Source organism: Protopterus annectens, chromosome 9.part0 (genome assembly GCF_019279795.1).
Source record: "Protopterus annectens isolate FY-2018-M chromosome 9.part0, PAN1.0, whole genome shotgun sequence".
Lineage (NCBI taxonomy): Eukaryota > Metazoa > Chordata > Ceratodontiformes > Protopteridae > Protopterus > Protopterus annectens.
This window is the reverse complement of record NC_056743.1, coordinates 1,072,674,222-1,072,701,829: the sequence shown is the minus strand read 5'-3', so window position 1 is coordinate 1,072,701,829 and position 27,608 is coordinate 1,072,674,222. Positions and strand designations below refer to the sequence as shown.

At 39.0% G+C, this 27,608-nt stretch overlaps 1 protein-coding gene across 1 annotated transcript in view; it reads right to left on the bottom strand.

Moving 5' to 3' along the window:
• Nucleotides 1-27,608, bottom strand: part of MYG1 (MYG1 exonuclease) — a 1,051,322-nt gene that overhangs the window by 514,592 nt on the left and 509,122 nt on the right. Inside the window, exon 3 of the mRNA XM_044083894.1 lies at nucleotides 15,300-15,459. Within this exon, the coding sequence (XP_043939829.1) occupies nucleotides 15,300-15,459 (160 nt within the window). The remainder of the gene's footprint in view (nucleotides 1-15,299; nucleotides 15,460-27,608) is intronic.

The window sequence follows — 27,608 nt, the reverse complement described above, 5'->3', positions numbered from 1 at the left end:
ACACAGTAATGAAGAAATAATTATTTATTTATAATTTCTCCAAATCCAGACCGGTTTTGGCTATTCAGCCTTTATCAATGAATACAATAAAGTTTTCTGAATGAAATGTAGCAGCCTGCATTTATACTAGTCCCTGATTACCTGGAAGTAGTGGTACAGCACCACCTAGTGAATGGAGTATCAAAATGCATATTCCTTCTTAGTTAAAGCATATGACCAGTGACATTAATTGCCAAAAATATAGATATTAAATCATATTTTCAAAGATAAAAATCAAAGCTTTGGAAGTAAGCCATCATATGAACATACACATTACATGGTAATAAACCAATACCATAGTCTATATTTATAAGTACATATCTTGGTATTCAAAAACAGGAAATATATACTAGTATATATATATATATTTAAATGTGATGACCACATGTTGAAAAGAACTTATAAAATAGTAATAAAAGTAATGATCATATAATATATTACAAAATAGGGTCAAAAAAAATTTTTTGCCTCATTATCAGCTATACTATTGATTATAATGATTAGAAATAATCTCCTTGTGGATAGTACAAATTCATCATTGTAATCATACATTACTCAGTGTTTCAAGCCATCATACCAGATATGAATACCAAACCGTACGTATACATGTTCGTATCCTAAACAATTTTTTATCATGCTTTGTTGAGTATAATGTGAATGTTGGTAGGCCTAACCACCATTATTTTGTTCGTGCTAATTCTTGATCTACATGAGTATATGATATTGTGACCATGATTATGAAATCATCCAGTATTATATGAAACTCACAGATGGTCATTCAGACCTGGGGGGAATAAACATCCAAGGGTGGTGATCCAATATTGTTCCTTATGGTTTAAAATGGTGTGCCAAACTTGTTGGTTGTTCCTATCTCCCTGAATTTTGTCAATGATCATGAACATAAACTGGGCATTGGGATGTTGTATCGTATGTCTGTACAAAGCATTTGCTTCTTTTTTGTTCCTCATGTCACTACGATGTTCTGTCATCCTTATTCTAAGAGATCTAGAGGTTTGACCAACATAAAAAGCTTTACATTGGCAGGTAGCTAAGTAAATAATCCATGTACTGCTACAATTACCAAACACCCTTGTTTTAAATACACGATTGGTGTTGGCACTGGTGAATTCTTTTAGTGTACTGACTTGTAGACAGGAGCAGCAGTGACCACATGGAAAAGTACCAATTAATTTATCTCCACTGATAGTGGTCTGATGATATACCGCACCTCCCCCTTCTCTGTTTTTGTAATGTGAAAATAGCCCTCCCAAATTCTTGCCTCGTCTGTATGACATCTGACACTGAGGGCCTAATATTGACCTTAAACTGTCATTAGCCAAAAGAATTTTCCAGTTGGAATTAAGTATGTCCCTGACAATAGGTTGGTTCCTGCCATATGTGGTAACAAATCTCAAGATAGATTCCTGATGAGCATGCCCTGATTTTTTATATTGTAACAATGTTCTCCTATCTATGGTTTTGCTCCATGAACTAGCTTGATATATGTCTATGTCTCTATATCCTCTGTCCTGAAATCTGTGGTATAAATCTAGTCTGGCATGTTCAAATTCCTCATGAGATGAACAAATACGTCTAATACGCATAAATTGAGACTTAGGGATGTTGCGGATGGTGTGGTTCGGGTGCATACTGGAGGCGTGTAACAAAGTATTGTATTGAGGGTATTTTCTGAATGTTTTAGTGCTTAGAGTGTCATCTTTGTTACAGTAAACAGTAACATCCAAAAAGTCTATAGTACTCATGTTACTTGTGACCGTAAACTCAATACCCCAAATGTTACCATTCAGGTAATCCATGAATTCCTTTAAATATACTTCATCCGTCTTCCACACCATCCAGCAATCATCCAAATATCGTCGCCAGATATCGATTTCCACCATGTAAATATTGTGTGATTTATCATATATCATACATTCTTCAAAGTAGGCCATGAATAAATCCGCATAAATGGGTGCAAAGGAAGCTCCCATTGCTGTCCCTTGTAACTGCCAAAAGCATTCTCCATGGAAATAAAAGACATTTTTGTTTAATACATGTTCCTCCATGCAGACAAGTAAGGTGTTAAAGCCCGGAGGATATAAGTTTGTTCTCTCAAGCCAGTATTGCAGGGATTGTAGTCCCGCCCAGTGTGGAATGCTCGTGTATAAAGATTTAACATCCAACGTGCACATTAACCAGTCTGGTTCTAGCTGTGTATCCTGCAAAATTTGTAAAAAGTGCGTGGTGCCCTGTAGTCGTGCCCTAACTGATGTTAGAAGGGATTTAAGATACTGTGTTAGGAATGCTGATAGTGGTTCAGTCAAGGACCCTATCCCTGATACAATGGGTCTACTAATGTTCAATAAAACAGTACATAGTCAGGTCACCAGCTGTGAGCTGTAAACCACATGCAGATAATGGCTCAAATTACACTTGCCACTTTGACAGCTAGGGGAGGTAGGTGTGAAGGGGGAGGAGAAATACCTTGAAGAACAACAATTCAGGCTTCACAAAAGAAATCAAGTTAGCATTTCTAAGAAGAAACAGCAATAAAATGCACATTTCAATTCTGTTCTCTGGCATTTGCACTGTTTGTGTTTGAAGTAGTCATTGAAATGGATAAAATGTTCAAAAGTAGGTGACTAAAACACAGCAGTGTATGCCTGTAAAATCAATGCAGTGACAGGAGCTTTAGGAAAAAGGTGGCACGCATAATGCAATTTTTTTAGAGACAAACAATGCATTCTGGGAGACCTACAGGCAGCCTAAATAAGCCAAATCACTCCAAGATGCTAGACCCCATGTGGTCAGACTCAGAAATTATGTATAAAATATTTTAAAATCTGTAAATAATCCCAGAGTGGTGTTAAAATGTAGGAAACACCAAACCATGAGGAAATAAATACGTTTTTTGAATCTGTGAGCGTGGTTCTCCTTTAACTGATGGCAGATGTGTACCCAAGAAGATTGAATGCTATAATTAAATCAAAAGGTGCTTCAACAAAATATTAGCTTAAGGGTGTGCACATTTATGCAACTAGCCTATTGTACATTTTTTATTTTTTTATATTTTTTCCCTAACACATTTGTTTGTTTTTCAACTGAATTGTAACGGTTATAGGTCACATTAAAGGTGGGAAAAAGATTTGAAATGATTTATTGTGGTCTCTTTTTTTATATCACAAAAACCTGGCATTTTAACAGGGGTGTGTAAACTTGTTATATCCACTGTATGTAAGTATGCATTTATAATACTTTTCATAATAAAGAATGTTGTTGTTGTCTTTCGGCTTTTCCCAGTTAGGGGTCGCCACAGCAGAATTCCGGTCCATTAATGATTGGCAGTAGATTTTCACAGTGCCGAGTTGCCAGCTCGACGCCCAACTTTCAATGAAGGCATACCCATTCACGCATGTCTTTCAGAACGCCACTCAGCCCGCGGGGAGGACATGCAGACTCCACACAGAAAGCACTCCATGCACACTAGCTGAGAATCGAACGGGAGAACCTCTTGCTGTGAGGCAACAACGCTACCGCTGCACCACCGCGGATAGATACATTGATAGTTTTAATGTATTACTACATTTACAGTGAAAGAATTAATATATTTCATTTAACTACATTTATGTGCATTTCTAAGTGTTAATCAAATACTTCCTGTATGAGAATGTCATTAAATTATAAGCAATAGAATCAGTAACTTTAAGACTTCACAAGTTAAGAATAATTTTATTTTATTTATTCACCTCTGCTTACTATATGCATTGCTGGGTTAACTGAATGTCAGATTTAAGTGATATGCTAATTAAAAGTGTTTAAGTGCTGGTGATTTTGTTTTCTTTGTTTCTGTTTAACACGTCTTTTCACAGGTCATGTATGAAACAAGTAATGTTTAGAGAAAGCTTGAGAACAAAATAATGTTCCAGTTGTGTCAGAATGCTGGCTTATTCCCACCTTTTGCTGTTCTGAAGAAAATCTATGTAAAAGTCATCAGTGATGTCTGTAAGCAAAGAAAGCAATCTTCTTTTCATTTCTTTTTTTAACACATATATATGTGAGAAATCTACTCAAAATAACATCTTTTTTTCTTTTCTTAGAGGTGAAGAATTGGTAAAACAAAAGCTATAGTAATGTTTTACGCTGAGCTCTTGCTCACATATAATTTTCTTATATTTTGCTGAATGTTAATAGCGTATGTTGTATTATTACATCTAACTGTACATATTAATGGAAAGAAGGAAAGTTAGACATTTGTTACTGATTAAAACAGCTTAAAAGAACTAAGAATGAGAAACTTACATGGGAAATTAACAGCTGCTGTGAGATGTCATTTTCACAATCTGTAATCAAATGCTGATGTCAGGATAATAGTAGCATTAATAAGAGTAAACATTTTATGAATAAGATGCAAATGCACAAGGAATTAAACATTTAATATGTAAGGTTAATAAAAGAGCAGTATCAGTAAGTTAATAAATATATACACATACTATAGCCTTTAATAGGGAGCTGATGATTAAATAGCTCTTTGATGTGAGATTTTAGAAATACAACACATATAAAGTAAGGTAGAATATTAGTGGGACAATAAGACAAAAGCAAAAAGAGGGTAATTAGAGACAAAAAAGAAGCAGTCCTTTCACAGAAGGTAAAGAAAATAACAGTGACTCACACAAATCCCATTATATGACAAAGGCATGGGAATTCACAGTTACTTCCTTCCTTGTGTCTGGCATGAGTCACACAAAGCACTATGGAAAAAAGAAAGGGTTGAGGGTGAACAAGATCACGTTGATACATCAATCCCCAATTATAGCCATGTTGTAGAAAACAGACTAAAATTACAAATAAAGCACTTAGAGTGATTTTGAGGTGTTAAAATAGGACAGGACACAAATATAGAGTGAAAAAAACAGATTTTTTTAAGTTCTAGGATGGAGTTTTCCTTTGATAAGAGAAAGGACATTTAAATATTTTAGTATTTGTCATGTTAAAAGTGTTGCACAATTTTGAGATATAGACACTTGCACTTTAAAAATTAATTCAGAGCTTTTGCTAGATATATAAAATATGTGCTCATATTTTAGCACGATAAATATATAAGAGCATTGATTTCTTTTTTGTGTTATATTTTAGTATAAGATTACCTGTCAACTCTAACTTTAAAGATGTCTTTTTGTCTCTTTAGGTCCCACTCTGTTATACTTATTTAGAGATTTAGTTAAAATCATACTAAATAAGCAAATATTTTAGGAATAGTTAATGGATAATTTACACTACTATTACATAAATAGGTATACAGTATGCTATTTGTTTAATTATTTAATATTTGTGATTAACAGAAGAGGATTACTAAACATTTATGTAGTAATGGGCAGAATAGATTTAAATGGCAAAATATATAACTAAATTAATAGTCTCTTATTATTTTTGACTTGTATATAATAACATATTAATTATTTGTAAGTCATGGTAGCTTTTGGGTAGTTTTTTTTATTAATTTTTAGGTATTCAATAGGCAAGGTAGGAACTTTGGTATCCATGATAGGTTGTGTTTTATTAGCAGTATATACAGTTACTGTTGTAGACTTGTCTTTGTTTTTATTTGTGAGTTTTAGTAGTTTAGTTTATAGAAAGGAATAATTCAAAAATGTGGAATGCTAAGACAGTGTTGGAGGAATGCACTAGAGTCTAATACATAATTAAATTAATATGGCGGATAATGTGCCATCCTATCTTTTAAAGGAAATATTTTAAATACATGGCATGGGTAGTTTCAATCTACTATCTATTAATATAAACGGATTCAATAATGGCAACAAAATGGAAACCATTAATGAGGTATCTAACATTAAATACATGAGACATTATGTTCTTGCAAGACACTCGCTTGACAGACACAACTACACAATATTTAAATAACTTAGGCTACAAAATGTTATGTTTCTTTTAACGAAGATAGGAAAGGAACAGTACTGCTATACTTTGGAGAAAATCTACTGTAATACCTAAAGTTACTAAATCCATTAATGATCTCAAAGGAATGTATATATTTGTAATAATTAAATATAATGGCAAACTCTATACACTAGCTAATTTTTACTGGATCGTTGGAATACGTGCAAGACTGGCTAAAGATCACTTAAACTTACTACAAAGTCATTGGAAGGGTAGTTTAACTTTAACAGGGGATTTTAACTACATATATAGCACAGAATATAGAAAGCTGATCTGCAAGGCCATGGAAAGTACAGTTGTGTACACTTACCATAAATGTAGATGTTTGAGTGTATTCACTGTTGCAGTCATCACATTTGGGTTATCAGCTTGCAGTAGTCCTCAGTCGGCCTGATTATCAAAGTCTTGGGTCCTACGTCGGTTGCTGTCTCATCTTCCATGAAGTCAAGTAGTCAGGGGTATAAAGCATGCAGCCTACGCTATTACATCAGTTTTTCTTGCCCCAGATGTCAGGTGCCCCCATAATGGGAAGCAATTATATACAAGGTTACACCTCCAACAAAAAAGCAAATACACCAAAAAGCTTTAAGCATAGTAAACAAGAATGGAGGTATAGTCAGTAAAAGTCAGGGGGCTGGAGGGAGGGTAACCAGGACTGCAACAGTGAATACAAAGTTAAGGTCCCAGGCTGGAGTAAGGGCTCTCCTGGGTGGTCTTAAGTTTTTGGCCCCTCTGAGGAATTGCTTCAGCAGTGGATGAGAGAAGAGGGGTGGTTCCATATTGTAATGAGCTGAAATGGCTGAGACATGAATTTTGATGGAGGAAAAAGAAAGGCCCTTGTGAAGCATCTCAGTTAAGTATTGAAGAATCAGAGGTAAATTGGGCGCTGCTGTGCCCATCCCCCGATTTTGGTTATAGAAACAGAATTTTTTCCATTTTTCAGCATAGGATTTTCTAGTACTAGGCCTCCTTGCCTCCAGAATGACATCCATCACTTGGTTACAGAAGGATGGTAACAGAGAAATCAGATAATTAGCCAGGCTGCCAGGTTCAGGGTTTGAAGCTGTGGGTGCAGAATCTGGCCCTCCTGCTGGCACAGCAGGGCAAGGGTCTGAGGTAAGTGCCATGGTGCCAGCAGTGACACAGTGCGCAAGAGGGGGTAACAGTGTTGGCGTGGCCAGTCTGGTGCAATCAGTATTGTCCTTGGTTTGTCCTGTTTGATCTTTAGTAGTACCTTGAAGAGGACAGGCAGAGGGGGAAAGGCATAAAATGATTGTTTTTTTCCAGGTGAAGGACAGGGCATCCACTTTCCAAGCTTGTTTGTGGGGAGTCCTTGTGCAAAATTTGTCCAATTGGTAGTTCTGAGGGGAGGCAAACAGGTCTATCTCTGGGCTCCCCCATTTGTTTCTCAACATGTTGAATATATTTGGTTCCAGTTTCCACTTGTGTGGGTCCATGAGATTTCTACTTAGGTCGTCTGCCGGTGTATTTAGTTTTCCTGGCAGGAATTGAGCCTGTAGGTGCACTTGGTAGCTCAAGTCTGTGTTCCACACAGCCATGGCTAGTCTGCAGAGGGGGTATGAGTGGGTTCCACCCTGCTTGTTTATGTACTACATAACAGTGGTGTTGTCCGTCTTTACTAATAATTGTCCTGGAAGAATGTGGTCCTTGAAGGCTGTCACAGAGCATTCTCTATAGCTAACATTTCTTTTCGATTGATATGCAGATGCATTTGACTTGGGTTCCATTTGCCCTGAATGCACTTCCCTGCCAAGTGAGCCCCCCATGCATAGTCTAATGCATCTGTTGTTAGGGTTTGGGCGGCAGGGGGTACAGTGAATGGCAGTCCCTTGTTTTGGTGGCAGGCCTCTGCCTACCAAAGGAACTCTATCTGTAGACAAGGTATGATAGGAATCATTGATTCCAGATCCTGAGAATGTTGGCACCATAGGCTTTTTAGATACCATTGTAGTTTCCTCATATGCAGTCTTGCATATGGAGTTAGTAGAATGCAGAAGGCCATCAACCCCAGAGCTTGCAGTATTTTACTTGCAGATAGCTAGGTCTTTGTGGCCAGTAGTTTGAAGTAGGCTGTCAAATGAACTTGTTTCTCTGGCATTAGGCCATCTGGGAAGTTGTAATCAAACTTGCTCCCAGAAATACAGTTTGTTGGCAGGGTACAAGATGGGATTTCTTTTCATTTATGGTGTACCCCAGAGAAGTTAGCAATTTCTGTAGAAATGCCAGATGATTCAATAGTATGTCCTGACTTTCTGCCAGAATTAGACAAACTTCCAGATATGGATATATTTGGATATTTCTCTGCCTGCAAAATGCAATGACTGGTGCTAGGCACTTTGTGAATACCCTGGGCACAGTAGATAAGCCAAAGGGCGGTGCACAGAACTGATAGTGCATGTAGCCTGCTTTGAAGCGTAGGTATCATCTGCAAGATTCCCTTATTCCTTGAAATCCAGTGTTGCCAACTAGGCATCCTTGCCTAGCATAGGAAGCAGCTGGTAAAGAGCATCTTGAATTTTAGGATCACCAAAAATGTCTTTAGGATAGAGAGGTCCAGGATAGGATGCCAGGAGTTGTCTTTTCTGGGCACCAGGAAAAGTCTTGAGTAGAAACCGTTCTCTTTCCTCTTCTGGAACAGGTTGAATAGCCCTGATGCTTAAGATAGAGAGAATTTGCTTTTGAGCCTCTGCCCACCGATTTGGGGGTAGATCTGGCCAACTGTTTGGGGTTGGTAAGGAGTGGAAGTGGAATCTGTATCCTTGGGAAACTATATTTAAAACCGATTTGTCCTGGGTAATGAGTTCCCAATTTTTTGCCTGCAGGGCAATCTTTTACCCTAAAGGAACAGTCAGTTGTGCAGGGCTTGGAAGATTTCTTACCACTCCCTGCTTTGGAAGTGGGAGCCCCCCACTGCTTAGTCCTGTGAGTAACTTGGGACTGAAGCCTGGGTGTTCTGCTGGTTCTGGGTTTGGACTGAGAAGGCCTGGAAGAGGCAGGAAAAGGCCACTTTTTAGAGTGCCAATGCCTACTAAATCTGGGAGGCTGTACTTGCAGGAAATCTTTTACAGTTTGCATAGATTTCGCTTTTTCCTCCATCTTTTTAAGTACTTCTTCTGCTTTGTTGCCAAACAGGCGGTCTTGGTTTAAGGAAGCATCCAGCATTTTAGCTTTAACATGATCTGGTAAAGATTGCTTCTTATGCCAAGCATGCCTTCGAAGTACAAACCCAGTGACAGCAGCCCTGCAAGATGCCTCTAGTGAATCAAAACCATATTGCAAAGTACATTTCCCAACTTGTTTAGCAGAATGCATTAAATCCTGTAAATCTTTATTTTCAGCACAGTCAGGAATCAACATAATTTTCTGTTTAAGCAATCCAATAATATGCTGTTGATACTTTAACATATGAAACTGGCAGTTTAAGGCCCTAATGGCCAAGGTTGCAGAAGTGTGTACCTTCTTACCCCATCTATCCAGCGCCCTGGAATCTCTATCAGAGGGGGTAGGATTTTTGGCAGTAGTAGCCTTAATGCCCTTGGGTCCCTGTGAAATGGTCTCAGGATCCATAGTAAGATTTTTAAAGAGGAACTTGTGAGAGTCAGGAACCCTGTAATATCTGTCAGGTTTTCTGGGAGCAGGAGGTAAAGAGTCAGGGCCAAGCTAGATTCAGAGAAGGCAACATCAATAATGTCCAGTACAGGGGGGATAGCTAAAGGCATGTGTTAGGGCAGGAGTAAAAAAATCCCTAAGCCTGTTTTTAGAGTCAGAGTAATCCTGGCTTTCCCAGCGAAAATACTCCCTAAGAGTATGCAAAATCCTCTGGAGGATAAGCAGAGGGAATACAGTCCGCTGCATCAGAATCCTCATAGGTAGATGAGGGTAAATCCTGGTCATCAGAGGAAACAGAAATTTCAGAATCCTGATGAGAAGAATCATAAGGAAACTCAGTCCTAGGTCTCGTAGAGGAGGAAGGGTGGCTTCCCCTGATTAGAGTAATAAGGTCTTCAGCCATTCTTATCATTTGTTTTTTAGGCATAGAGGCCTGACTATGCGGTCTGGGCGTCCGTTTTCTAGGCATGGATCAAGTTTTAGGCCTTGAAGAAGAAGATGGCATCGGTTTAATATGCAAGTCAGTAGGCCTGAATACACCCTCACAAGCCAGTGCCTGCACAGCGGCTCCAGACCTATCCAAGGCAGAGACATCCGCAGGTTCTACAGTTGAAGTATCTTGCGGCATACCGGACTCCGAATGGGTCTCAGTAGAGGCCTGCGAATCTGAAGTAGCGGGTATTAGGGGCTGCAAAAGTGCCTCACTCAGTACCAGCAAACTGGCGACTAGCTTAAGAGAAGCATCGTCGGCAGCTTTGGACCTGTGCGGTGTGTCTCTGTCTTTATCTTTGCATTTTTTCAGAATGTCGGTAGTCGGGTGGCTTACCGAAGCCATATCTGGATAATTGAACCGAGTAGCAAAATATTTAGAAGCGTAAATAAACCGACGATGAATAGTTCGTTGTTTAAATAAGGCACAAAACCGGCAGCGAGGTACGTCGTGGTCAGGGCCTAAGCAAAGAATGCAGTATGAATGAAAATCTTTATGAGGTATTTGCTTTCCACAAAAAATACAATTATTAACTTTTACTGACATTGGTTTAGGGCAAGAAAAAGTTTCCCCAACAGGGCACTTAGCTTAGCTGAAGACTTCGGTTCTGAAACTCAAAAAAGAAAATTTCAGGAGTCGGTCGACCAGCACTTGCAAACTGCTTCTGCTTCAGGCACCGCACGGCAAGAAAGAGTGATGTAATGGCATTGGCTGCATGCTTTATACCCCTGACTACCCGATGTCGTGGAAGATGAGACAGCAACCGAAGCAGGATCCAAGACTTTGATAATCAGGCCGACTGAGGGCTACTGCAAGCAGATAACCCAAATGTGATGACTGCAACAGTGAAACACGAAGAACATCGGATTATCATGGACCTTATTAACAAGGACATTGGCAACCACCAGATACTCGATCCCACACAGTTTGGCTTCGTCAAGGGGAGGTCATGCCTGTTAAATTTGGTTGACTTTTTTGAGACAGTCACCAAAGCCATGGATGAAGGGAAGACCTGGCCAAAGCCTTCAACACTATTCCCAACTCGGGCATAAAAGATAAACTCTCTCAACTAGACATCAATCCGTATGTTGCCAGATGGGTAGCCAACTGGCTCATTGACAGGGGAAGCCACCTCAAGCAGTAGACCCATATCGTGTGGCGTACCCCAGGGTTCGGTCTTGGGGCCTCTGTTATCTGGGATATACTTTTCTAAAGTATAGGCCAAATCCAGTGAGCTATGGCTGACCAAGTTTGCAGATGACTGCAAGTTGGGAGCTGTCATCAATTCCCCTAGTGATGTGGACACACTCCAAGACGGTCTCACCCAAATGACTGGTGCCAGCAAACTGAATACAAAAAAATGCATCATCATCCCCTTTGGGGAGAGAGATGTCCCCACAAATTATCACATTAACAACAACATTCTTAGTATGCAGTCAGTCGTGAGGGATTTGGGCACCCAGATTGATAGCAGCCTGACTTTTGACCACCATGTTGCTTCCATTATACGGAGAGCTTTCTACATGGCCGATCTCATAAGTAAAAGAGTATCTCATCCAGGAGCAAGGAGGTCATAACATCCCTGTATTCTTCCCTTATAAGACCCATTACTGAGTACAACGTCCCATTCGGCATGTACCTCACAAAGCACATGCAGCAGCTGGAGAGACCACAGAGGTTCCTCACCAGGAGAATCCAAACATAGATTATCATCTACGGATAAAATGAAGTTTTTGAAGGTAATAAAGGATGGAGGTAGGAAAGGTGAGAATAGTAGTAGGTGAGAGATAAAGTCAGGTTACAGGTTGTGAGGAACTAGCACATAAGCACAGCCAATGGAAGGAAAGATGTTGTCTCAAAGATTTTTTGAAGAAAGAAGCATTACTAATGGATCTAAGCGAAAGTCAGAGAGAGCTCCATAGTCTAGCAGTGGAAAAGAAGTGGAACATTTGAACAGCTGACAGGTTAGGTTTTTCTACTTGCAAAATCATTTGATTTTCAGAGTGGAGAGGTCTGTGAGGATGGTATAGTGTAAATAGAGAAGAAAGGGCAAGGCAGCTGGATGGACTGAATATTAGTTTGTGGGCAGTTAATTGTATGCATGTGAGATGATGAGGAAGCTCCAGCCATTTTAGTAGTCGAAGAGAGGTGCAGTGGTGAGATAAGTGTCGTCCATTAGTGACAAACTTAGCAATTTTGTTATAGCATGAGTCTAGTTTGCATTTAAGACCGGCCCCCATGTTGGTAAAGAGAGAAGCGCCATAAAGAAGAGATGGGAGCAGGAAGAAGGAAGCAATGGATAGTTTTGAGGAGTAATTTTGGAAAGTTTTGTGATGGTATATCATGCCTAATTTCTGGTGTGCTTTTTTTAATGTTGCTGAGTTTATGCTTGTCGAAAATTAGGTGTTCATCTGTAGTGACACCTACAAGTTTAGTAGGCGTGACAACCTCGATGGTGGTGTTACCTTGGGAGAGACAACAGAAAGAGTCTTTGTTTATAGTAGTGATTTTCTTAGGGTTTAAAGCTAGGTGGTTGTTAGCCATCCATATTTCAGTGGAGCTAAGAGCTGAATGGGTAAGTTTCAGGATAATTCAAATAAATAAATATTGCTGCACATTTTACCTATATTATACTCTGGATAGACTCACATTACACTAGTTAATGGAAAACCATTCAGGAGCACATTCTACAAAATTCTTATAAGCTTACTAAATATGATAAATTAGAAATATATAACAATCATTTCATCTGGTTAACAAAAATTACCTTAGAAGAAAATTAATTTCAATCTTTAAATTCTGCATATATGCAATCAGTTCTTAAAAACTGTTAAGAAATGTCTTTTTAAAACTTCCTTAATATCAAAATGGAAAATTTTCTGGTTTCCCACTGCATGCATCTCTAGATTTGAGGAAACTCAGAACAATGTTAAAATGAATTTACTGAAAATAAATCAATCAGTATTATGGTCTAATAGCTTTGAAAAAGGAAAAGCTAAGTCCCCAGAATATTTAATGAAAGAATATAAGTTGGAGAAATCTACTAACCCATTAATGTTATCCATCAGTATGAAATTAAATGAATTTGTAGATAACATGAATGAAGAGGAACAGAACACTATTCCCTCATTATATGAATACATGAATGCTATCATTGAAGGTAGACTGACCTACAAAGGAAACTTGTCCAAGTTATGTAAGTTAATTATAAATAATAATTTTGATGCAAAATTCTGGAACTTTTTAGATAGTAGTAGATTGAGTGACCTAATAGATAGTAAGAATAAAACTTTGTTAATTAAATCAGTTAGTCAAACTTCTTCATGTTTATACTGGAAAGTTTTTATGTGGAAATATATATACAGAATGTTTGTTACTCCTACAAAATCTGTAGGTTTAGTAAAATGACTGTCAGTATATGTTGGAGATGTAGTAAAGATGTAAAAGCTGATTGGGCACACATGTTTATGGATTGTGAAAAATGAAATGTACTGTACATTGGGAAGAGGTAAGTTTTTTTAAGGGGTTACAGTCTGATAATTGTTCTTTAACTAGATAAATAATACTAAATGAATGCTCCACTTCCTGTACTTGTAGAAGACAAACAGCAAACATGTTTTGGGCTCTCCTGGCCATTGCTAGAAACGTTATTACAAAAAATTGAAAATCGAACTTAGTTCCTGTGTTCAAAATTTTTTTAAATGTAACAGCAGTACTATGTAAAACTGAAAAAAAGAAGTTATCAGAATAAGAACTGTAAATCATACTTTTAGTCACTGGGATAACCTTGAAATATTGCTATTGAAATACCAAGACTCTTGATGTGTTAATTGTACAAGATTATCTTGATGATTCAATCTCTATCATTGTACAGTGATACGTAATGTTGAATTTCTTCCTTTCTGTGTATGTATATAAGTAAATATGTTTAATTAAAAAAGTTTTGAAGTCTGTGCTGATTGATAAAGGCATGATCTCTTACAGCATGACCACCCAAAACTAGACGTATCAGATATACTGACTAAGGTCAGCGAAAGGTCCAGAAAGGGATGGAAATTGTTTACCCCTTTCATGAAAGGGAATATGTGAGAGTAAAAACTACCAGCACAGGTTTGAATCTGGGACAGCCTCTAAAGTCCCTTTTCAGCAGTCCCACGAGTTCTGCTAGAATGGACTTTTTCTCAGGATGACTGGCAAACATCAGAGCATATCCAAGAGAAACTACATGCACTGACCCCCTACCCCTACCCCAATGGTCAGTCAAAGACTAGAATCAGGACTGAGACAGAGGGAACAGTAAAACTGTCCACTTAGCAGACTAAGCCACACTGGGGAGAGTATGACAGTGTAACTTAATGGCCATCCTCAGATGATAAAGATGCTTTTTGCCTCTTTTGGGGTTAGTCATGCATAAAAGCGTATTTGTGAGTCATAAATGCCCTTCACAGAAGTGAGCATCTGTTTCCTCCTCAGGAGCTCATCATCCAGGTCCTGGACATGCTGGCCAAATGGCAATTCCCAAAGAAATAGCTATCAAAAAATCTTGCTCCTGAACTCCTCCTTCAGAGATGAAAATTTCAGCCACACTATCCTTGGCAGACCTACCTAAGCCCACAGTCCACAACAAAATATAAGCACAGTTGGACTTACACTGGGAAACCTGTAGATAGAGCTGAGAGGGTCCATCTGCTGCCCAGACTTTGAGAGGTTCTCCATCATTTCCACAGCCTTCCTCAGAAAATGAACAGGAACTAGGACAGGTAAGATGAAAAGCTGAGGGTCTTACATTCCAACATGGCAGAGGTGTAAATTGTCCTGCCATCCATGTCCAAAGTTCTGGACTCCTATGTCAGGTGGCAGGGTAGAAAAATGTTGACATCTCTGGGATCTGTGCTTGAGTAATACGATCACAAAAGAATCAGGATTGGGCTAATTAGTGAGTTACTACATCTATTTAGGTGGTGGTTTGTACAGACTATCCCCTTCCTGTAGGTAAAACAGTGCATGACTCTTAGTAACAGCTGCAATGTATGATGCAATAGCGATTAACGAGTTTAAAAAATACAGCTTTCACGAAAAATGAATTTGTGTCAAAACAGTAGTTTTTCTGAAGCTCTTTATTGGCTACTGGTTGTATATGTTACAGATAACAAAACAATAGGAAAATCTTATTTTTGGATACCTTGTCATACAAGATTGTGAGCTGTGGATCATCCTCATTCAGACCCAAAATATTTGCTAAGATCCTATGGCCAAAATGCAGGTACACCAGGCCAGCACTACTCAGCTTCGTCACCCAGCGCTTTTCCGGCTTCAAGCTGTTCATGCACTCATTGAAGGACCTAAAAGAAATGCAACAACATTAAGACTATGCACTTCAGACATGACGCACACAAACTCCACATCACACGTTAGATAAAAGCCACATATGGGAAGCTTACATAATGCTAACAAATTAAACAGCAGAAAATCTAGACAAACTCTTGAGTTACAGATGTGATGAAAGGATCCTCTGGCACTAGAGTTAAAATGTAACGAAAGCAACTCATCAACCATATCACAGAAGATTAAAAATAATTGAGTTTCATTCTACCTCCCACATATACGGTACTAACTGCAAAGATATCTGTGAATCAAACGATCTACTTCATGTAATGATGCAACACACAACAATATTACAAAAATAAACCTTGCACACTAGGCTTGAGACACAAATAATTCCAGAGTTAAAGCCTTGAAACATGCAAGATTTAAGGTGCAATTAATGTCATGTAAAATTACCCTTGTAGACATTCTTCAAAAAAAAAAAAAAAAAACACCATTCGCTTTCTAGAGATGGCCCACAAAATGACAGTTGAAAATGTAGTGGTATCACTGCCCCTTGAATAAGAGAAGCAATATGCACACTGCTTCAAAAGTGAATACATGAAAACAGCAACGTTCTCAAAGTTAACTACTATGACATGAACTGAATAAGAAATGCATTCTGTGTTAGTTGATCCATACAGAGAATCTTTAAGAGATGTTATGGTTGGGGGTTAACTTATCCAGCAATGAACATTCTGCATTTCAAAATCCTGCACTTGGAGATGGACATGTACTCCCAATGATACATGTTTATGATGCCACACTAACTATTGTAAGCACTTTGTCAGCAGCACTCACCAATTTGCACCTGTGTTACTAGTGAGTACCTTCCAAAATCAGTGACAGCAATGAAGTTATGCCAGCCCGATTATTAACTGCTTCCAAGTGCTGTACATTTGCCTGACTTAGATGAAGTTCAACAGCCAAAGCCAGCCTGAAGAACTGCCAACCTAAAGAAGGATGAAGGGTGGATCTTCTTTACAAACAACCTTATACAGTAAAAGTTAGCCTTAAAGTAAATGAGGATATTACTCTGTTTTATACGTAAAGGAAGACTGTTCCAAATACTGGTGAAAGCTAGAGTAATAATTCAATTTCTCCAGCATGCTTTATTTATATGTTGGTGGAGATTAAAATTCTCAGTACGCGTATATAGAACAGTTTGTTTTGTGGAGCTGTAGGAAACTAAGGAGGATTTTATCCTTGCTGTATAAACAACCCACACTGCAAGGTCACTTGTCATGAACTGCAACTGGTAGTAAATATGGATTATCCATTCCCCCTATCATTTTCTACATTGGCTACTGAGCCATTAACAAATATTAGAGTATTTAAAACAGAGAAGGTTTTAGAATTTAAATAATCTACTATTAAAAGATTCCACTTAAGATAGTACTATCTTGGATAATGTTTAACAATAATAATAAATCTAATACAGTTCTAATGAACCAAGGTTTAATACCAGACTTACAAAATAAATGGAAATGTAAAGAGCCGAAACATGTTACAGAAATTATCACATATAATCTATTCTACTTTATTCATTCAAACTTCTTCTCGGAGCAATCCAGTAATACTGTCTGGTTAAGTGACTTGCTCAGTGAGTCATACATTTAGCCAAAAAAAGGCAAATGTTGTATAGACCCTAGACTACAGGATGAAACTTCGCAGCTCAGAGCCTTAACCTTACATGATAAAGTGCCAGAAACGCATACATAATTTAGATTATATTTTTTAAGGCAATTCATGGCAATATCATTACATTTAAGGAATTTATTTCAAAGTGGTTAAACTTGTTCTTTGCTCAGAAGGTAAAATGTTAGGCACAGCACAAGCTATTTTATCTTCCAAATATCTTAGCCATATTAAGAAAATACTATTATATGGTCCCTGTATAAACCAAGAAGTGCTATAAAGAATCATGTTAGACTTGGTAATAAAGGTTGATAGGATTTCCAGACACCAAAATATATGATACTATATTTACGATAACAGCCTATTAGAATATATAGAGTTGAAACTCTCCAAAATTTGTATTACTTTGACTTTGAAAATACATAATTAAAATACTGGATTTTCTCTATTTCCTAAAAGTAATCAATTAAAATGCATTTTGTGTAATCAATGATTAAAAGACATTGAAATAGAGAGATCTTGGATTTGTGTATTACTGATTGTATGGAAAATGAATAATTAGAAATTGGAAGACACGTTACTAAAAATATTAATACAGATGATTGGTTAGACATACCATTGATTAAAAAAGGGACACTGTCCCCAGCTATTGATATATTTTTGTTGCAATTTAAAAAAATAGAATGTTATCCCAAGATACCGATATAATTTATTACTTCATAAATGAAATGTTCATAAATCCTGTTTACTTTTTACATCATAGAAGAAATATTAATAAATATTTGTTTGTAGCATACTACTTACTCTTAAAAATGTATGATGGAAAGATTATGGACAAAGCTACTACAGTGCAATCTCTTGCTGGAACGGATTTATTTTGGTAAATTTACTGGTCATATTCCAAACGAGTGTTGTCAGTGTAAGTCTGCCTTAATTCTCAAAGAATTGCTCTCAGTACAAGTGACTTGCTTCAGTGTGAAGCCTACCTATGAACAGGCTTATACCTGGGGCCAGATTCCAAAAGGCCTGTTGTCAGTGTACTTGGGGCTAGATTCCGAAAGGCCTGCTATCACTGTAAGTGGTCACTTATACTGAGAGCAAGTATTTAGGAATCAGGCCCTGTATCTGGAAATTCAAGCACAGAACATTTCTTCCAACAAATAAAATTAGTAAAATTCTTAAGAAATGTTGGAGATGTAATCAAGGATTAAATGTGGACTGGAAACCTATGCTTTCATTTTGATTCCTTAACAAGTGGCTTGATTTTCAAAAATTTTACACAATTATTGTGGACTGATGCATTTAAATTAAATAAACAACATAGGTTCATAGGTAGGTACTAGGCTATTGGCCCTAGGGCCTATATAAGCCTAGCCAAAAAGTACCCTGGCTTTCGCCACGCAAGAAAATGATTTTCCTGTGCCCCTGTCGAGCAGAGCCACAGAAGTGATCCCCGGGGTGAATTTCCTATCTTCCATCCAATCATCAAGATTTTTCTTGAAGAGTGCTAATGAGGAGCTTTGTTTGCTATAGACAGGTAGTTTGTTCCAGAGTACAGGAAGTCTCTGGGACAGGAAGGTCCCTAGAGCATGTAGCTCGGAGGGATTGGGATTTAAGTGGAGCATGTCCAACAGCTCTGGGTCTGACATAGCTTTGTATGTTAGGAAGAGATCGCCTATGAGTAGGTGATATGCGACAAAGTAAAGCTGGAGTTTTTTGAGACAGTCTCCATAGGGCATCTGTTTGAGGCCAGTAATCCTCTTTGTGAGGTATTTCTGTGGCCTTTCTAGTTGTTGTAGATGTCTTATGAGGTACATACCAAAAGGGGCATTGTACTCTATAATGGATCTAATGAATGACGAGTAGAGAGGAACAATGACCTCTTTTTTCCTGGATGAGAAACCTTTTGTGATGAGGTGTGCCACGTAGAAGGATTTCCTGACTACTGTGGCGATGTGATTATCAAAGGAGAGACTACTGTCCACCTGTGTCCCAAGGTCTCTTATCACACTTTTCAGTGTTAAGTAGACTACCGCCTATGTGGTAGTTCATGGGTACACAGTTTTTACCAAAAGGGATGACAATGCACTTTTTGGCATTGAGCTTGAGGCCAGGGCTTTGACACCAGGCATCTGTCTCAGTGAGGCCCTTTTGTAGGATGTCCACATTGTTAGGAGTTTTGATTATGGCTCCTAGTTTGCAGTCATCTGTGAACTTCATTAGCCAAAGACCTTCTGTGCTAGCCTGTACTTCTGAGAAGTAGATACCAAACAGAAGAGGACCCAGGACTGAACCCTGTGGTAGTCCACTTGTCACTGGTCAGAAGTCGGATTTGGAGTCTGCTACTTTCACAGTGTGGGTTCTGTCAATGAGCCACAGTTGGCAACCCATCTTGTGACATAGGGATTTATACCTAGTTTAGTGAATTTATCTATAATTCTAGAGTGGGGGATGGTGTTGAAAGCCTTGGCGAGATCTAGACAGGCTGTGTGAACTGTCTTACCCTCATCTACAGCTTTGGTGACCGCTTCAAAGAAGTCTATCAGGTTTAGGAGACATGATCTGCCTTTTACAAACCCGAGCTGGGTGGGGCCCAGAGTTTGGAGATTACCAATGTCATTGTTTAAAAGTTCCATGATGATACGTTCTATCGCCTTGCAGACCAGGCTTGTCAGGCTAATGGGACGCTAGTTCCCGGGGTCCATGGTGGCTTCCCCTTTGTGGAGTGGGATAACCATCGCTGTGCGCCATTCAGTGGGCACAAAGCCTGAGGTGAGGCTATGATTGAACATGGTACTTAGGTGGGATGCCAGTTCGTTCTGTATTTCATGTGGAACACAGCCTGGGATGTTGTCAGGTCCCATGGATGCTGTGTTCTTGGCTTTGGAGAGTGTGGTTTTTACCTGTGCAGCCGTGATTACAGGAACTTTGCATTCTTCCAGTATAGAGATGGGCCCTTTAGGGGGTGCGGGTGAGGGGTAAAGTTAGCACTAACCTACCTGCCTGGATGTTGGCAATATCAGTTGGTTCTGTATATTTAGTGCCATTGTGCTGTAACTCAGAGCAGATCTGAGTGTTGCCATTGAGATTCTTGACATAGCTATAGAATGCTTTGTGGTTGTCTTTAGAATCAGTGGCGATTTTGTTTTCGTAACGAGCTTCGGAGGATTTTATGAGGGATCTCAGCTTTTTTACTGAGGCTGTAGAGGGAGTTCCTCCAATCATGGGATTTTACTCTTTTTTGCAACAGTTTCTTTCTTCTGTTGTAGAGTTTGTTTATGGCAAGAGACCATCAGATTGGCTTCCTTTTTTTGGAGGATAGCATCTTGGTTCTGTTAGGGATTGCACATTATTTAATGTTGAAGTTCCCTACTTTATAAACTCATTTCAAAATATTTTATGGTATTTACTGGCAACTGCAAGGAAAACTATAACAATACATTAGAATTAGAGAGAGCTTCCATCTTAATCTGTTATCATATGTGTATGGCAAAGAACTTAACATTATTAAAATGAGATTGAGAGGTAACAATATCCCTTATAAGCTTAGTTTAAATTATGTCACTTAAGATAAATATGGTGACATTCTGAAAAGGTTTGAAATATACCAGAAAGAATTTAATGTACTCTATTTTCCTTAAAACAATGAAAGCATAAATAAGTTCTAGTTAGCTGTTATCAGAGTTTATGAATAACATATCTTAATACAATACTTTTGGGGCATACTTTATGAATTTCTTTTTTTCTGTTTCTTTTCCCAGCTTTTCTGCGTGTTATTAGAATTATTAACTGCTTAAACACTGCAAGATATATTCCTCTTTTTCACTGAAAAACAAACATTTAATGGAACTCCGAGCATTTGTTAAAAATATAATAAAATAAAGGAAATGAGTTTGTATCCACCTTACACACATACACACATTGATGTCTCAGTAGGGTTGAGAAAGAACTGTCTAAAAAATTTCTTGTGGATTCCTTTTGTCAGAGACAAATTTAATTCCCCTGCTACAGCAGTTAACTAAGCCACCTGCACAAAAAAGAAATTGCTTCTTCTAAACTACCAGTAGCTGTGTCTACTACCTGCATTTAGATGTCCTTCCAGAGACTTGAATTCTGAGCTATGAACTGGTTCAGGCTATGTCCAGAGTGTCTTGCTTTGATTGCTGAAATAGTTTCACTATTTGGAAAATTCTAGATGAACATTACAAGGAATTAAATTTAAAGTTATACAATACCTGCTTTATGTCCAAAGTAGTTATGCTGGATGTTAGCAAATGTTTATTTGCTTACCACATCAACCTTGTATGACCTTGTGTTGGTAAATCATTGGCTTAACTCTGTGTTATCTGGAAGATCTCAATCCAAAGCAATGGTTCCTTCCCAGGGTTTCTATTACATCCTAAAGCCCTTGATTCAACTAACTTCACCTTCTTTCTGAAATCAATGGCTTCAATTGAACCATTTTTGAAGTTGTCCACTGTCTGAACATCGTCATTTCAGACTGAATGCTTTTGGGGTTTCAGAATTCTATGGTGTGAGGAACTTTTTGGGTCTTGAATAGAAAATGACTTACCTTTGCACGTGCAAAATATTCTGTGTTAAAGAGCAGAAATGTTATTAACATTCTCCAAATGAAGCTTTATTTAAAAAATGGAACGTTAAGAGATTGTATGTTGTTTTAAGCGCATGCTTCAGTAGAAAAAAATCTTACTTTGATAGAGGAAAAGAAAACAACTAAATAGCCATATAAACAATGACAGCCTTGTTTAAAACAAAAGTCACTGTCTTGGTGGGAAAGTGGCAGATGAAGCCCAGTTTTTTATAGTAGTAGCTTTTATGGCTGCTTGCTTTAAGATACCTAATGCTGCAGTCACTTGATCCTCTACTCACATGGCTTTTTGGCTGCTTGCTTTAGGGTATTTTCTTCATAGGATTCCAATGCTACTTACCCTACCTCTACTTATTTATAACTGAGATAATCTTAGGCTTGGAAGGGGGCTTAGAAAGAACAGTCTATAACAGACTTTTATTGAGAGCCTCATCCATCCCCTTCCTGTCATATGACGCCACATTACAGATTTAGATCCCCAATGGTAGACTACTTAAATCTGCACCCTCAGTAATACTAGGCATTTGGTCTAAGATCTAAGAGACTATAACTACAGCAGTATTCCGAATGGATGCAGATAATTGCTGATGGATATCAATTCTAGACTAGTCAAATGCCCCACTATAGAGCTTGTTCTTTGTATAATGAAATCATCAGTAAAAAGTGCTTGTGTTAACATGAAAGAAGCATGTGCTATTTTTTTTCTGCATCAACTGAACAGTCTTGGATTGCCACACTGGCTGCACACTGATCATCAGGTTGGTTAAAGCTCTTCCAGAAAGTCAGTTAAGTTACATCTGGATAAAATTCAAGTACTAGTTAGTAAACACACTGCTGGATACCAGCTAAAAAAAAACATTGAAAAGGGTAAGAGAAGAGCAACCAAAAAAGAAGAAAATCTCAATATACGAATAACCTTGCAGCTATTCAGCAAAAGTAATTCAAATTTCAGCTTTCACAAATGACATGGCCTCTGGTAATTTATAGGGGAAAAATAAAGTTAATTCACTCAAAGGTGTTTAAAATAAGTGAAACTCTAAAGGAAGTCAGTTCTGCTTTTGCATTTCACTTACTGCTTTGATTTACTGTTTTGAGAAATCTGTACGCCTTAAGTTTTCCCACCCACCCATTTCCTGTTATGATTTTTAAATTGGTGGATTCTGAAATGTCTGCTTCTACTGTAAATTGAGTCCTTCTCCATCTTAAGTCATCTACTCATTCTACTAGGGACTGAAAGAGAAAATTGGGAAGGCCTTCCCCTTAGACTCTTAAAACCTGTGTTAGCCTGTTTCACATCACCCCACTCAGTTAGTGCACATTGCAATATTCAGTGTCATTCCCTTCTTTCCAGCTTATGTTTGAAATCTGTAATATCTGAGACTAGACTACCCAGTCACTGAAGAGCTTGGGAGCTGCATTTCAGGAATCATTTCGGGAATGGTGCTTCTATTTTGCTCCTAGCGAGAGGAGAAAAAGAGGCACATTATATTATTTATGAAGACTGCTAATGCATTGTCAAATTACTTATTGCATTTTATGACTATAAAGTGCATTTGTTTTTCCTTGGTCTAGCTGCTGCTAGTTTACTTTTGGAACTGCCTTTTAAGTAATCACTGACGTTTCCTTACATTATTTGTGCATCTCATAGATAGTTTTACTAAGAAATTGCTTTTTCTATCACTGCGGCTGCTATTAGACTGCCTTTAAATTGACTTTTGTAAGGGATTTCTAGCTAGTTGCGTAGGTTGTTTGTAGCAGCACTGTACTTGCTGGATTCTGTTTAATATGTTTTTACATTAGGAGGACGGGGATTATTCATCTCGTGGCAGGAGGTGTCTGCCTGGTCTATCTGAGTTGGGAAAACTGCTCAAGGTATAATAATTTTAATGGCCAAAGGGCTCAGTGGTCAGTTTTCTGTTTTTCAGTGCTCTTATGAATTAGGTGCATTTGCGCAGAGCTGCTCACCACACAGTGGTGATTAGCAGTGCCCTGTACAGAAACAAATACCTAGAAAGTAAATTTTCCCGTAGCAATGTGCATAAAACGATACCCTGTAAAGCAATAAGTACAGAGCAAAAAGTTTGCATGCCATCAAGCTTAGAACAGCTGGCTCATATGTCGAGCGGCAATGCCATTAAATTTAGTAGAATTTAGTGTTTTATTGCTTAGTCTACCCCAGTAAAGCACCCTTAACAGCCTTCTGTAAGCCCCAGTACACTATACCCTAGTAGCTCACCAAGTAAAGGACTGAACAATATGGATATGCAGTTTCCTAACTTCTCTGCAACTCGCCAACTTGGTGGATATGGTTATCATGAGATAATGTAGCAAGTGTCTCATGCTTACTGACAGCCACTCAGTCCTTAAAGTAACAGATACAGTATGCAAGAGGTGTACATACATGATCTCACTAGACAATAAACTCTCTCATAAAAGGACAAATTAGGTTTTCAAACCATGCACACAACACCCACCACACACAACACAAGCCTAGATCAACTAGGCTGAGGCACTTAAATGCAATTTTTCTAAATAACAAAGACCTCCTAGATGTTCACTGGCAAACCATATACTCATTAAACCCAAAAGCACTCAACAAAAACACCACCTAACACCACACATACAGCCACACTCAAAGAAGTCCTGATGCAAAGCCCCTAAGACAAGTAAACACTTTTCTCAGGACTCTAGTCATACCGGACTCCATTTTAAGACATACTGACATCCCTTTAACCAGGCTGAACAAGATAACAGTTAGTTGCCTATCTGGAGAAAGGATATGTCAAATTACAGATGTAGTCAAGACATTATACCGCAGGTACTAGTATGATTCCATTGTAACATGTGTAGGTTTAAATGACCTGAGACATACCTCGCTGGACTATATAAAGACGGACATTATGGAGCTCTCGGACTGCATGTCTGAGACTAGTATGAACCTAGCATATTACCTTCATCGAGGATGATGCTGTAGTACAAACAAAAGATTACTTGATTTTTAACAATTGGCTGAGTTTCTGCTGTCTTTCTATTGGGATCCAATACTTGTCAGCAAGGGGGAATGCGGTTAATAGACCATGATACTTTGCCAGGGATGGACTGCACCTCACTAGCGTTTGAATACTGGCTTAAACTTTATCCATGCCCACAGAGCCATTTTTAGGCAATGCTAAACTGATAAAACTACCGACATAGCAAAATCAACTCAAATAAGCCTCAAGCTATCACTGTTCAATGCAAAGAGCCTAAATAAAAAAAAAACTACACTCCCTCCAAGCCCTCCTCATCCTCAAGAATATCGACATCTCTGCAGGCTGTGCAGTCACCGAGACATGGTTCAAAGTCACAAACAGTATCCTGGCAGTGCTCGATTCCAGTGCCTTCCACACTTTTAGACCAACAGCTGCACAAACAGGGGGTAAAGGTGGAGGTGTCTCCTTATACATCAACAGGGGCTAAAGGTGGAGGTGTCTCCTTATACATCAACAGGGGCTAAAGGTGGAGGTGTCTCCTTATACATCAACAGGGGCTAAAGGTGGAGGTGTCTCCTTATACATCAACAGCAAGCATAACTCTAGTTTTAACAGGATGGTGAGCTTGGGATTTTTCCACATGCAGATCGCCAAAGATAAAATCCTGTAACATATCCAAGCTAGCTATAGTAACCCTGCAAGTCCCAAGAAACTCACACCACATACATAGACCTACGAGAGATACTTAACTGGACTTCATAAATATAAAAACCCTTGACCAGTTAGTATATACACCCACTGGAGGCTCCAACATACTGGACCTAATGCTCACAAATACGATACCATAACGTTCCATCTGAGTACTTAATTTTCTGCAACCTGTGGGTATTCGGATCCATATCGGATCCGAGCCAGCAACGTTTTCCAAGCATCTGCTCCAAGCTCCTCTCCCATAATCCCTCACATCCCCTACCTTCCCTCAGATCGAGTTTGCCACTATCCAAACTATCAGCAACTCAATAACAGCACTAACCTAGAACAGGTTCAGGGGAAGGAGGGTGGGATGGTTGCAGAAAATGAAGTATAACTACTCACATGGAACATTATGGTGAGTACATAACCTCTTTATCTGAAGTAGTTAACTTTATTTATCTGCAATCTGTGGGACAGAGTCCCCAGCTACCAAACCTCCTGGGAGGCCCGCATGGAAGGATATTCCTGAGCACCGTAGAGCCAAAGGATGTTCTCCCTCTAGAGATCAAATCCAACTTATAATGAGAAATAAATGTATGTGACCTTGCTCAGGTCACTGCTGCACAGCTATCATCCAGTGAAACCCTAGACCAAAAAGCAGCAGAAGTTGCCATAGATCTGGTAGAATGAGCTTTAATAGGACCAGGCGGGGACAGACCTTTGTTCTTATAGACTTGCGGTATACATTGTGTAATCCATCTAGCTAAGGAGACCTTGGATATGGCTTTGCCCAAAAGGGGTCTAGAAAAGGACACGAATAACTGGTCAGACTTACGAAAGGGTTTAGTCCTATGTAAATAGAAACAAAGCTGTCTATGAACATCTAGCAAATGCAGTTTATATTCACCCTTGTTCTGAAAATTTGGAAAGAAAACAGGCAGATTAATCATCTGATTACTATTTGTTTCAGAGGCAACTTTCGGTAAGAAAGAAGGGTTAGTGCGGAGCGAAACCCTGTCTTTATGAAAAATCAAGTAAGGGGGCATGGCAGACAAAGCTTGGATCTCAGAATCCCTTCTGGCCGAAGTAATGGCCACTAGGAAAGCTGTCTTCCAGGATAAGAATTTCAAATCTACTGACGCTGCTGGTTCGAAGGGGGGAGCAACTAACGCCTGCAGAATTAGGGTAAGGTCCCAAGGAGGGACTGAATCCTTAACCAGGGGGCGTAATAGAAAAGTGCCTTTCAGGAAAGCTTTACACAGTCTCAAAGAGGCCAGGGCATTCATATTTTCTCAGACATGAAAATTAGAGATAGCCGCCAGTTGTACTTTTACCGTGGAGGAATTAGCCCCTTATTGGAAAATATTGGACAAAAACTCCAACACTGCAGCAACCGAGGCTATAAAGGGATCTAGGTTCCTCTGAGAAGCCCAAATAGAGAAGCATTTCCATTTGCTGCGATAAACCTTCCTAGTGGAAGCTTTGTGGGATGCCACCAGAATAGTCTTTACTCAAGATGGCAGACCGGGAGTCCTAGCAATCAGGGGAACTGGGGCAACCAAGCCGTCAGCTTGAGGCTGTCCAGATCGGGCGGACAGATGCCCAAGGGATGACAGATGAGATCCTGGCAAGGATCCAAAATCCAAAGAGGAGTTAAAACATGAGACTAGAAGAAGGGGAACCACACCTGATGAGGCCAGAATGGGGCAATGAGGATCACTTTGCACCTCAGTCAGCAAGCTTTCTGAAGAAACTTCGTAATGAGAGGTAATGGGGGGTAAGAATACAGTAACCTGGGAGGCCAAGCATGGACAAGAGCATCTCTGGGGTAATCTCCTGGTGAGGGGATCAGAGAGAAGAACTTGCTGCACTTCACGTTGGAAGGAGATGCAATGAGATTGCAGCAAGGCTGACCCCTCGCAAGGAAGATCTCCTCCGCTATCGATTTTCAGAGCCCACTCATATGGCATTAGAACAGTCCGACTCAAGTCTGTCCGCTAAAATGTTGGAGCATCCTGGGATGTGCGTTGCAATCAGAAACAGACTGGTGGAGATCACCCACTTCCACACTCTCATAGCCTCGTGACAGAGAGGGTAAGATCTGGTTCCTCCTTGTTTGTTGATGTACCAGACAACAGACATGTCTGACTGAACTGCAATCGTCCCTGGGGGAAGAACAGCATGAAAGGCTTGCAATGCTAAAAGCACTGCCCTC